Consider the following 12,666-nt stretch of genomic DNA (forward strand, 5'->3'; position numbering starts at 1 on the left):
CCTCTGGCAATCAGGTGGATTATGGATATTTACCGCTCAATACAGCGCAGCAACATTGATTGGAAGCATACTGTGAGATAGGGACCATATAAGAGTTTTGCATAAATTAACGTTTAATTTTCACACACCCAAACTCTGAAGCAGGTGACACAACTGGGCCAAAACACACGGAGTAAAGACAGGTTAGGGTGAAGTTAGACCCTCTGATTCCACACCCGACTCTTCCCCACTGTTAACCTGGTCGCCGTCTACAATCAGTAAGTTCATAGTCCCTGAGACAACCTGCCAGCTTAAGCATCACAGTTTGGCCTCCAAAAACCTAGCCCAGGAGGCGCTCCTTGCCTCGCCCCGCTGACACACTTCGCCCCACTGGGCAGGACAGGACAGGAACACGACTTGCTGGGAGGATTCCCGGCGCTCAGGCCGGACCCAGCGGGAGCGGCCGATCCCCATCCCCCAAGCCGGGCAGCAGGGCGGGGCTCGGGTCTGCAGGAGCCGGGAGTGAGAACCCGCAGCGGGAAGCAGCCGCCGCCGGGGCCGCGCAGGGCCAGGCGAGCCGAGGCGGGGCGGGGCCGAGCGCGACGGAAAGGGGTGGCTGCGCGGCCCGGAGCTGCACCGAGCCAGCCCCGCCGCAGCCGCCGCGCACCGAGCCACAATGGGGCTGGAGACCGAGAAGGCGGACGTGCAGCTCTTCATGGACGACGACGCCTACAGCCACCACAGCAGCGTCGACTACGCAGACCCCGAGAAGTTCGTAGACTCGGGCCAGGACCGGGATCCCCACCGGCTTAATTCCCATCTCAAGGTGAAGCTCCGGGAGGGTCTTAACCTGGACGGGAGGCTTGTCCCCCTCCCCACCGCCACGAGTGCGGACGCCTCTGCCCCGCCCCGCCCCACCCAACCCTCGCCCGGGTCCACCACGCATAGTTCAGGACCGGTATCCTGGCCCTGCCCCTCCGCCACCCGGCTCCCTGCATAGCCAAGAATCCTCAGACAGATTCTTATGTGACCCTAAGAAAAGGTGGGTTGAGTCTAGTCCTTCTTGCCTCTCCCGCCCCTTAGCGCTTGCCGTTCCAGGGGCGACAGGTTGGGTGACATTTCGGGTCCCTACGTCTTGCCCCGCAGCTAGGCTTTGAGGATGTGATCGCAGAGCCTGTGACTACGCACTCCTTCGACAAGGTGTGGATCTGCAGCCATGCCCTCTTTGAAATCAGCAAATACGTGATCTACAAATTCCTGACCGTGTTCCTGGCCATCCCCTTGGCCTTTGCTGCGGGAATTCTCTTTGCCACACTCAGCTGTCTGCACATCTGGTGAGAAGGGGCACACTGGGTGGACCGGATTTCTGCAAAGTAGTGATGTTTTGTGCCACCTGACAGCCCTCCGCCCCGCGCCAAACCCCTTCCTTTCTCCCAGGCTGGTTTGTAGAGGAAAGAACAAGCATCTGTTTCCAAAGCAGTAGCAAAACTGAAAGGCCCTGAAAGGCAGCTTACTTGCTTTAGAATAACAGTTCAGACTGGTATTTTAATCAGAAGGAAGAATGAACCCCTTTCCCGGATGTGATTTTCCTTCACATATATGAATGAGGCTGAATTGAGTACCAGAGGTGGGGACCTGCAAGCATGCTTCCGGCCACAGGCTGCTCTGGGGTCCTGTTCTGACTTGTACCTGTGGTTCTGGGCAGGGCTCTTCTTTCTTTCCTTGCCTTTTATTCAGTCACCACCTGTTCTTGGGGTAAACAAAAGTGATCTCTGAGCAGAATGTCAGTGACAATATAATTGCCCAGGGAAATGAGGCCTAGTTAAACAGCTCTGGAAGAGCTGCTCCAATCGTACTTGACAAATGGCAAGAACAGGACCAGAAGAGAACTCAAGGTGCGAGATAATGAAATGAGAAAGCCATCAAATTACTTTTTCACTTGTGAGGAATAAACATAATCAACAGCAGATAGTTAGAAAGAAAAGAAATAGGGAAACACACTGGACATCCATAGGATGTTTTGAGTAACTTACACTCAAAATGCACAATAGAACTTTGGACTATTTTTAAAGGTTTAAAATTTTTAAAGGCATCATAGTTCACCAAGTTTTATTATTGAGTTAAAGGATATCCACTTTATTCTGAGAGGAAGATCATCCCCAACATCACAGCAGCAGTCAAACTGGTGCCTCAGGCAGTCCTAATGAAACACTTGCAACCCCAGAGGCCTTCATGGGGTTACCACTTACATGATGTTGCCACACTGTTCATTGCTAGAATTTACCAAATTATTTTTTCATACCTTCCTACCATCTCTATCTCAGTTTCTTTGCTCAGTTAGGTAATTGGTTTGTTCCACAGACTAAATTTATTGAGTGCTTAGTTTGTGCTGGACACTGATCATAGGATCTTCCTCCAGCCACCCACAGAGTATCAAGGCAGCTGGCTAGGTAAAGATGTGAATGCTGAGAGAATGTAGTTAACTCTAATGGGAAACAGGAGGAAACAGGAAAAGCTTTGTGAGGGAAAGAAGTCTAAGAAGGCCTTTAAAAGAAGTAAAAATTCACCAGATAAATAAAGAAAGTCCAGATTTAACCATGGAAGGTTGTAAGCCATTACTTGGAAAGTGTTGAAAGATTGACACAGAAATGAAGATCTTGGCCTTTATACATGTGCAGATCCACAAAGGCCAGATGTATAGTTATCTCGTATTTGATATTCACATACACATGGACTTTTTTTTTTGTAGGTGTCTAAATCAGCAAATAAAATTTGGGATTCTTAATTAACTAAAACTAGACATCTTAACTTCGATGTCAATTTTTCATTTCAAAAATATGGAAAACTGAGTGACACAGAGAATAGTGTGAAATGCACATTATGACGCTATTTGGAAATACGGAGTGCCATATTTATAGTTGGCAAAGCTAGGCTTTCCCAGAGCTTTTGTGGAAGAATTGGAAAAAAGGAAAGGTTTTCATTTACTAAATGGTGGAAAGATACAAGTAATACTATAATACTATATAATTAACTAAATGATGCCTCTCTCCACCTGGCTCTCCTAAGAATGGTAGGTGTTTTTTGTGTAGTGCTTCCATTGGTGAATCATCAACTCACATACATTTTAACCACACACACACACACACACACACAAAAAAAAAAACCCATATTATTTAACTTCACTTGTTTTTCAAATTACATTCATGTGGGATATTAATATTTAACTGTCATACATTTGTCATCAGGAAGCCATGATTGTAAGTAGAGGAGTAGTTTCAAGCAAAAATGCTTAATTGTTAGTTTATGCCTTGATCAAATAGATTTATCATTATTGGATTACATCCCCATGACACACAAGACCAGATAGATGAGAGGCTATATAGGAGAGCAAACCCATTTAGGTAAGCTTTCTTCTTCTCTTTCTCCATCTTTTAAAGCAAGGGATTGTACACAGTTTTACTAAGAGATTGATGGTGTCCAAAGCTAAGACAATATGCATTAGTGGCACTTTAAACCAAACCACAATGTCACCACACATGTAGATTTAGATTTTTTTTTTTCCTTTTTTGAGATGGAGTCTCACTATGTTGCCTAGGCTAGCCTTGAACCTCACGTCTCAAGTGATCCTCCTGCCTCAGCTTCCTGAGTAACTGGGACTGTAGGTGCATGCCACTGTGCACACTTTGATTTCAAATTTTGTAAACAAATAACAACAACAAAAATAAAGAACCAGAAGTCTAGTGATATAAGACCCTTTACCAGAAGTACAGATCATAAATGACCAGTGAATTGATTTGATTTGGTACCACGGTTGGACATATATAGCTATCATTTGGCAAATAAGGTCTTTGGACATAAGTGGATCATTAACAAAGAAATGTGATTGGAGCATCTATACTCTAATTTTTGCTGGGGTAAAATGCAAATGGATGTTTACTGACAAAAATGCAATGGTAGTGATCTCATTTCTAGGTGATATTTTAAATTACAGAAAATTTCTGTGACAGTACAGTCTGAATAACACTATAGTTAATAAAAGCTGAATAAAGATCCTGACTTAGGGCCAGATTATCCATTGGAAGAAAAAAATATTCTTATACATTGTAAATTTTTTATCAGAAAGGTCTGCTTGACTACACTGAGCCTCTACAAATTTGGGGTCATTACAAATTGTGTATAGTTTTAAAGAAAAACTATTTACAATATTGAAAACATAATTGAAGTTTCATATTCAAGGATTATTGGACTCTCTTATCCAAAAGGAAAGAATGATAATTTGAAGAAAATAAAGTTAAAATGAGTACATCACATCCTTAAACTGAAAAATCCATTGTTGTTAGTGCTTAATTCCTTTTGAGGACATGGAGCTCTAAAGAGTTATGGGAGGGGGGGGTGGGAATTTTTTTAGCCTGAGAAAAAGTGGAAAGTATATTTTATTTTAAATGAAATGGATTTGGTTAGGAAACTTTCTGATCTAAACTTCAGTCTTAGAATTTATCAATTCAAGATTATTTTATTCTAGTTGTTTTCCTTATATATTCTGTCTTCAAAACAGGCCTATTTATTATTCATTCTAGATCACATCATATGGACATCTCAAGGACACATTAAGAACCTACTATGATAACCAGTTCTGTAGGATTTCCTCTTCTCTCTTATTTGTGGCAGTGTGCCCAAGGCCCCACATATCAAGTGAGAAACAAAATGAGATAAAAGGTCAAAGTTTGTCATTATTCAAGTTTTTACTCAACTGATTAGCTTTGAAATAATTCATAAATAATTTTCTTATGAGATTGCTTCAAATATTTAGCACTTCCAATAAAACACAAGATAAATATAGTCCGTGTAGTTAGGCAATCTGAATAATTTAGTACTCTCAATATATACCAATCAGAAAATTGCTGATTGACTCTTCTGAACTAAGTGCAGCATACCTTTAAATCACATTTTAACAGCAAACCAAGAAAATCAACCTCACTTCTTTGTACCCACCCAGGTAAATAATAGAGTTTCCATTAAAGCTACCAACAATGCCTAAGAATTCACATACTTTTGTACTCAAAGAGCACTACAAAAAAAAAAAAATCATTCAAATATTACATAGAAAATTCACTATCCTGAGGAATTTAAGAATATTAAGCTATTTTTTTTTTTAAAGATGTGCAAAAGTAATTTGAGGAAAGGCTCATTTTTTTTCTTGTCTAAGATACTAATGTCAATTTCAGGGCTAATTTAACTATACCACACAGCCTTAATGTGTATAATTGCTATGAAAATTAATAATATGAAGCATAATTAACAATATGGAGCATAATAGAATGCAAAATTTTATTTCTGTTCAAATATTTATGAAAGGTCAAGTCACTTAAAGAACTTATATTCCAGAAGAAAAGCCAGAAATATAAGCATCTATTTATGATACCTTTTGATAAATATCAGGATTAGCAAGTGTGTTTCAGTACTATAGATGCACAGAGAGAGAGTATGCAACTTTACCTGGTCCAGGGGGAAGGGAAGGAGGATTAGGCACCAGGAGAGGCAGTCATTATGTAGAACCTCAGAGAAACAAGGCATGTTGGGCAGGTTAATGTTTAGGGGCAGAGATCAGAAAGATAAATAAACTATTTGTTTATTTGTGTTGCCCTGTTTTGGATAGCATTTAGCAAGAGTATGAGTAGCCTCTTTTATTTTTTAAGCCACTTATTTTTTGTGCTTCTCATCACTATGGTCATTGTCCATTTATTTTGAATTATTTGACAAATTTAAGTGAGTCTCATCTTTATTGTATCTTTTCACACATGTACGAGAGTCATTGGTCTTATTTGATAACACGAATAATCCTTACACATTCCTCTTCCTCCATTCCAGGATTATAATGCCTTTTGTAAAGACCTGCCTGATGGTTCTACCTTCAGTGCAGACAATATGGAAGAGTGTGACAGATGTTATCATTGCCCCATTGTATACAAGCATTGGACGCTGCTTCTCTTCTGTCAATTTGCAACTGAGCAAGGACTGAGCATTTAAACTGCTGTCTGGAGATTTGAATACTGTAATACTTCTTTGTCGTTGTAACATAAAAGCACTACTGTTCTCTTCGTTGCTCAACTGTTCTAATTAAGAAAACTATTAAGATGGGCACCCACATTTGGAAACAGCTATTGGCAAGTTATGCTTTTCTAATTAAGAGCCAAGAATTTCATGTCTAATTTTATAACCAGAATTATACACTAGGCTGACAACATTTAATTTTAAAGGGAGACAGTTTTTACTTTGTAAAAAGGTACACATTTTATACTGACTAACTTGTGATCAAGGAACACTTCTCTCAAAACACTACAATAGCTTTGTATACAACAGCTCGTAAAATGTGGGATTTCTTATACACATATGTTTTTTTTACTATGGGAGTAATACTTTTTCTATTACTTTTACAGATATAAGGATACCTAGAGATAACCTATAATAAGATCCTAGAAACTGAAATAGCAAAAGAATATAATGATGATAGTAATTATCAAATATAATAAATAAATGTGAAAATAGATTCATGAAAATGTGCTCCTTTCAGATATTGTTACATTATAGACCTATTTAACAAGATATTTCATTTTACTGTATATTTTGTACTTAATGTAAATGTTGCTCTAATCAAATTGCTTTAAAGCATTTTTATTATATTATCTTGTTGAACTAATATATAGAAAAAGTAAATGTATCTCCTACAAAGTAACTTCATTGGTAAGATTGCACTGTCTTGATTATGTAAGCATTTATATGTCTCTTTGGGAAGGAATTTAAGGTTTTCCTTTCTAACTTTTTCAAGCAAAATCCTGAAATGTTTTATGACTGATATTGATCTGGCTATGATTTTAAGATAATTCCTATCTAATTGCTATCTTATCTAGAAGATGCTTTCTCTTTTATAGTTGCAAATTTAATCTTATAATTGCAAATTTAATTCTGCTTTTCTATGAATGTTTCATTTTACTTTCAAATAATGTTGGTGCTATTTAGTAACATTTTATGATACAGGCTATTCTGATCCTACAATAAATTTCTACTAAATGATTCATATAGAAAGATTTATGGGAGAGTTGTTCAATTTGGGGGTCCTTGATACTAAGCTACATGAATTAGTTAAAAATTAACAGCTACAAACTTTTAAGATATTCTCTAATGTAGATTTTGTAATACCATATTCAATTATTGTTTTTGAGCCATAGAGTCCTATTTTAGTGTTATAAGTTACTGTTACTTTAAAAGTTTCATACTAAAATGATAAATGTACAAAAACTGTCTACAGGGTGAGTAGCTACTATAATTTACATATCTTAAAAGTGTGTAAATACTCAAATTTCAGAACCACCATCGAAATTAAAATAACATTCTTTTGAATATCCTTTTAAATGACAAATCTTTCCCATATTGCCAGTTCTGATAAATACAAAGGATGATTGAACTGGAATACTATTGGGAACCAAATCAAGAGAATGATTAAATTAGGACGTTCCTATCCTTTTGAAGGTAGTTATATAAAAGACATTTCAAAACCATGTGAGGACTTTGTAGCATCCTTAGAAAAATCTCATGATCATGACTTTAAAGCACTGTCACTCATTTGACTATAAAGATTTTACTGTGTTAGTTTAAAAGGTCAATCAGTCTCATGACTTTATATGCTTTGTATTTAAATTTTTTTAAACATTTAGATACTTTGATTGCTTCAAAATAATTGATTAATAAAATATCTATTTTAGTAAGTCACAAGCTTCAATCCTTTCAAATACTTATTGGCAAGTTTTAAAGCCAAAATATATAAAAATTATATAATTATAATAATGTATAAGTGATATGATTTCTTCATTTCTGAACAGTATTGCTTACTTTCAAAATGAATTTTTATTGAGAGTTTTCATGAAGTATTTCACTTCATGAAATTCAAAAATTCAAATTTTGGATAAAACTGGGCAAGATGGCACACACCTATAATCCCAGTGACTCAGGAGGCTAAGACAGGAGGATGGCAAGTTTGAGACCAGCCTCCAAACTTAGTGAGGCCCTAAGCAACTTAGCAAGGCCCTGTCTCAACATAAAAAATAAAAATGGCTGGAGATGTAGCTCAGTAGTAAAGCATCTCTGGGTTCAATCCCCAGTACCAAAAAAAACCAAAAAAACAAGTTTTGGATAAAGTGAATCAAAGTTTCAAATGCAAACATGTTGATTCTTTTATTTGGGGCAGGAAGAAGACGGGGAGACTTCCTCATTGTCCATAATAAACTTTCTAAAAACTCATAAATATGTGCATTGCTTTTATTGCATTTATTGCATTAAACATGGAATTGGTCAGTAAGAAACACATCAAGCTAATTTTAACTTATTAAAAACTCAAAATTAATAAATACATGAGTTATTGCTTATTCAGAAATATATTTTTAAAAATTACAAGATAGGAATTTATTCTTTGTTTTCCTAGCCCTTAAAGAGATTCCACATAAATTTTTCTAACACTTGATAAGTAATATGAAATCACTTACTCATAAACCCACCATCTTTCATCTTTATAAAGTCTCTTCTTGCTAATCCTAAATAAAATAATATTTCTGTTTCTAATTTTTTAAGTATGAAAGTAATAACAATATAAATCACATGGATTTACATACCTGTATCATGAAGCCAGACCAAAGTCCAAAATTATTTTTGGAAATCAAGTGTGTGACAAGTAGTTGCTGGTATTGGCATAGATTTTCTTGTGGTCAGTTAATCTGGGAAAATGACCAACCTTTAATAATAAAGCAGGTGTTTGGCTTCTTAACATGTTCTTTATAGCTTCAAAGAACTTTAAAACTTGCTCTTTTCAATGGTCATTTGCATCCCACTAACTTATTTCAATATCTTGGGAAATTTTTGTATTGTAATGAAGAACGCCAAGCACAAAGTCAGACCTCTGGATTCCAATCCAAGGTGTGTCACTCCTGAAAATGGTTTTAACCTTTGGGTCTCAGTTTTCTTATCTTTAGCAAAATGATATCTCAAGAACTTTCCATCTCATGGTTTTTCTATGACTTAAGTAGGGTACAGATTTTACCATGTCTTTTTTAACCAATCTAGCTGCTCAATTCAGGAACTTCAAAAAAAACAAAAAAACAAGGCAATGAATTTCCTGTCAATTAAGATGTTGGCATGTTATGAATTCATTAAATATAATACATTTATTTTTCTCTCTTCCAGCGATTGTTAGAGGGTATATAGGACTTTGACTCTTCGTGACAGTAATTCTTAGGTTTTTGTCAGTTCTATATTTTTTTTCCTAAAAATAACATACAAATCTATATTTTAAATTACTTTGGATAAATTCAAAGATTTTTCTACCAAACTTGTTGCTATAGCACTGTTTTGGTTTGAACCTTAAATGTCCCCTAATGACTCATATACTAAAGGCTTGGTTGCCAGTCTGGGGAACTTTGGGGAGGTGATGGAACTTTTCAGGAAGTAGGGCCTAGGGGAAGGAAATTGGGTCACTGGGGTATACCCTTGAAGGAGATATTGGGACCATGGCCCCTTTCTGTCTCTCTTTTTGTTTCTTTTTACTGTTGAGGGCCACAGCCAGTCGGGATGACGCATGGCATTTTGCCAGAAGGGAGTGGTTGAGAGGTGATGCCAGTGAGCCATTGAGATGATGATGGTTAAGTTAAGCTGTGTATTCAGTTGTATATAGACCTTTGCTGTTCGGCAATAGGGCGGCTCTTGCTGCCTCGGGTGCCTGCTACTTTGGAGTTCCCGGTTGAGTTCTCGTGGGGTTCCCAGAGGGTGCGCACAGAGCCCCATGGAGGGTGAGAGGGTTCCCGGGAAGTGTGCATGGAGTGCTGCAATAAAGTTTCCTGTTTGAACATGCAAGTGCTTTGTGGCGGCTCGGTTATTTGTGCCCAGCCAGACTGCGGCATTTGGTGGCCCATATGGGGAGATACGGAAGGTTGTATATGTCCCTCCGCTAATTGTTGTTTGACCAGGTCATGGGCTGCTTGTATCTTTTCTCTAGTCAGGAGCCACTGAGGAACCCATACTGGTCTTTCTGATTTCCAAGTAATTTTTATTGTCTCAGTGACCCCTCCTGAAAACCCAATCCATGTCTATCTATTTCTTGATCTATTTGTATTGGTGCCACTATACTTTGTCCTTTTTTTCCTAATCCTTTTCCTTTCCTAAAACCTTGTCTAGCCATAATAGTGGGCACATTTGAATTGATGTTATTTGTTAATGTCAAACCTAATTGATCTAGGACATCTCGTCCCCATAAATTTATAGGAAAATGATCCAATATAAGGCTGTATAGTTCCTTCACATCCTTCAGGATCCTTCCAATCTAATACCATTGCACTTCTATGAGGATTAGTCACCATTCCTAGGCCTCGAAGTGTTTGAGTGGCTTGTTGTAATGGCCAATGTTTTGGCCATTCTTGATGAGAGATGATGCTAAGATGGTGCTAACCTACCATTGTGAGGTGAGTAGTTTCCTCCACAACATGCTTCCACCATGATGTTCTGCCTTGACCCAGTCCCAAAGACAATAAGGCTAAGTGACCATGGACTTGAACCTCTAAAACTGTGAGCCAAAACAAATCTTTCCTTCTTTAAGCTGATTTATCTCAGGTATTTTGTTACAACAAAAGAAAGCTGACTAATGCAACTGCCATGCTCATCACAGTCTTTATCTTTGGCTTGTCTACTTGCCAGAGCCTCCTAACCAGCCACACTTGCTACCTTCAATATGATCTATAATCCCTCTTTCTCTTAAAAAAAATAAAGTGATTCTCTCAAAACTTCCATGTCATTTCCCTTAAAATGGTCATCCAAACTCTTGAGCAACATATACAAGGCCTTCACTATCAGTCTGCTGTCACTGTTAGTGATTCTTCTATAGCCTTTTTTGAAAACTTGTGCTTCTTTTATGTAATCCCACTCTCTCCTGCCACATGCCAGCAACTCTTCCCCAAGGCCTACCTAAATCCTGGCATGGTTCCAAAATTTCTCCACATTAAATACCTTTTCTGTGTCTTAATATATAAAATTGTATATGAAGACCACTCCTATAGATTATAGTCTTTGAAATCCAAAAATGACCTCATCTCCCCAGGTATATATTGGTACTCAGTACTTAATAAGTATAATTAATAATTTCTGAATGAACAATAAAATAAACAGCTGAAGAAAACTTGGAATGATTATAGAAGTACAGGTACAAATGACACTCAATTTTTTTTTTTTCATTTATAAAACGGGTCTGAAATATAGTGATTTGAATACGATTTTCCTTCTCACCATTTTCTGACTCATAAACCATGAAGGCAGGAAAATTGAAACTTATGTAAAGTATATAGGTGTATTTCATCCTCTGGATCAATGCCTGACTTTTGTTTCCAATCTCTTATCTGAAATTTATTTTCAGAGTTCCTGGGTTAGGAAATCCTAGCACTTAGAAAAATCATATGGTAACATAACTTGTATGCTTCTTAGAATGTTGCCATTTCTTTCACTAGCCTGTCTCTCACTTTGAAATGTATGCTATTGAAATGTTGTTTCTATAGAGTTTTACATTTCAGAAAACAAGGGCTCATGTTTGTCTCATTTGAATTCCAGGACAAATTAAATCTCGATGGAGGAAAAAAAATACAAATGATGGGTCACTTCTTTAGTTTACAACTTTATCATTGTAAAATGTTTAAGATAACAAGAGCTTACAGGATTTTTACAGGGTTACACACTGCCTTATAAAGCTAAGAAGGAAAAAAAAAGGGACCTAGAGCTTCATCACAGTCAGGATTCAATATATTCTTCCCCTTAAGGTGTGTGCATGTATGGAGGGCAGGCTGACAAAGGAGGAGGCAGAGGACATGGTCTACTAGATATTCAGATACACAGGTATAGTAGATATTCAGGCTATGTACTTTAGAAATAAAAATAATCTGCACTACTATAATCTAATTATCCCAATGTCTTCTCTCTCTTCACCCCCAAATACCAAAGTGAGAAAAATCTCCATCATATTTCAAATCATTTTTTTACTCACTTTTCAGCTTTTTTCTTTGGATTAATATCCAAAATGCTATCACAGAAACCTTATCCCTTAATGATTTTTAAGTGCAAAGTACCCTTGAGTGGGGTAACATTTCAATTGATCAGCAGTCATCTTTTACTTTAGTCTGAATGGATGGCCTGAAGGGGATATTGAACCTGTATGGGTACCTGTGTTTCGGGGCCCTGAGTGCAGTGTGAGGGCATCACACACAGATTAAAAGAGATGCTACCCAGGGGAAAGCTGGGACAGAGAATGGAAAACAGGAGGCTCCAATGACATGACCTTCACCTCTCACAGCTTTGCTTTTGGACCCCCCTGCCTCGAATCCCTAGAGCAGGGGTCAACACAAACTGAACAGGCATGGAGGGAGTTGAAGTCAGCAAAGACTTCTTTATCTCCACAGAGGAGAGTGGCTTTTGTCTTATTGAACGAAAAGGACCCCGGGAGGGGGGCATTGAGGGCTCTGCTGGAACCATGTACCCTAAAGACAGCTCAGAGAGCAAAACTGAAGCTGAAAACTGAACTATAACTGTGACCACCTGTGTCTCTTTCACCTTGCCCCTCTCTGCTATTGACTGCTGCTGTGTCCGTGCAAAGAAAGGACACCACAG

At 38.0% G+C, this 12,666-nt stretch overlaps 1 protein-coding gene across 1 annotated transcript; it reads left to right on the forward strand.

Moving 5' to 3' along the window:
• Positions 1-463: 463 nt before the first annotated feature.
• Cav2 (caveolin 2) lies at positions 464-8,278 on the forward strand. The gene is made up of 3 exons (XM_027926485.2): positions 464-805; positions 1,126-1,313; positions 5,848-8,278. Exons 1-3 carry the CDS (start codon positions 656-658, stop codon positions 5,996-5,998), a joined length of 489 nt encoding a protein of 162 aa, XP_027782286.1. The 5' UTR covers positions 464-655; the 3' UTR covers positions 5,999-8,278.
• The last annotated feature ends 4,388 nt before the right edge of the window (positions 8,279-12,666 follow it).

Source organism: Marmota flaviventris, chromosome 1 (assembly GCF_047511675.1).
Source record: "Marmota flaviventris isolate mMarFla1 chromosome 1, mMarFla1.hap1, whole genome shotgun sequence".
Classification (NCBI taxonomy): Eukaryota; Metazoa; Chordata; class Mammalia; order Rodentia; family Sciuridae; genus Marmota; species Marmota flaviventris.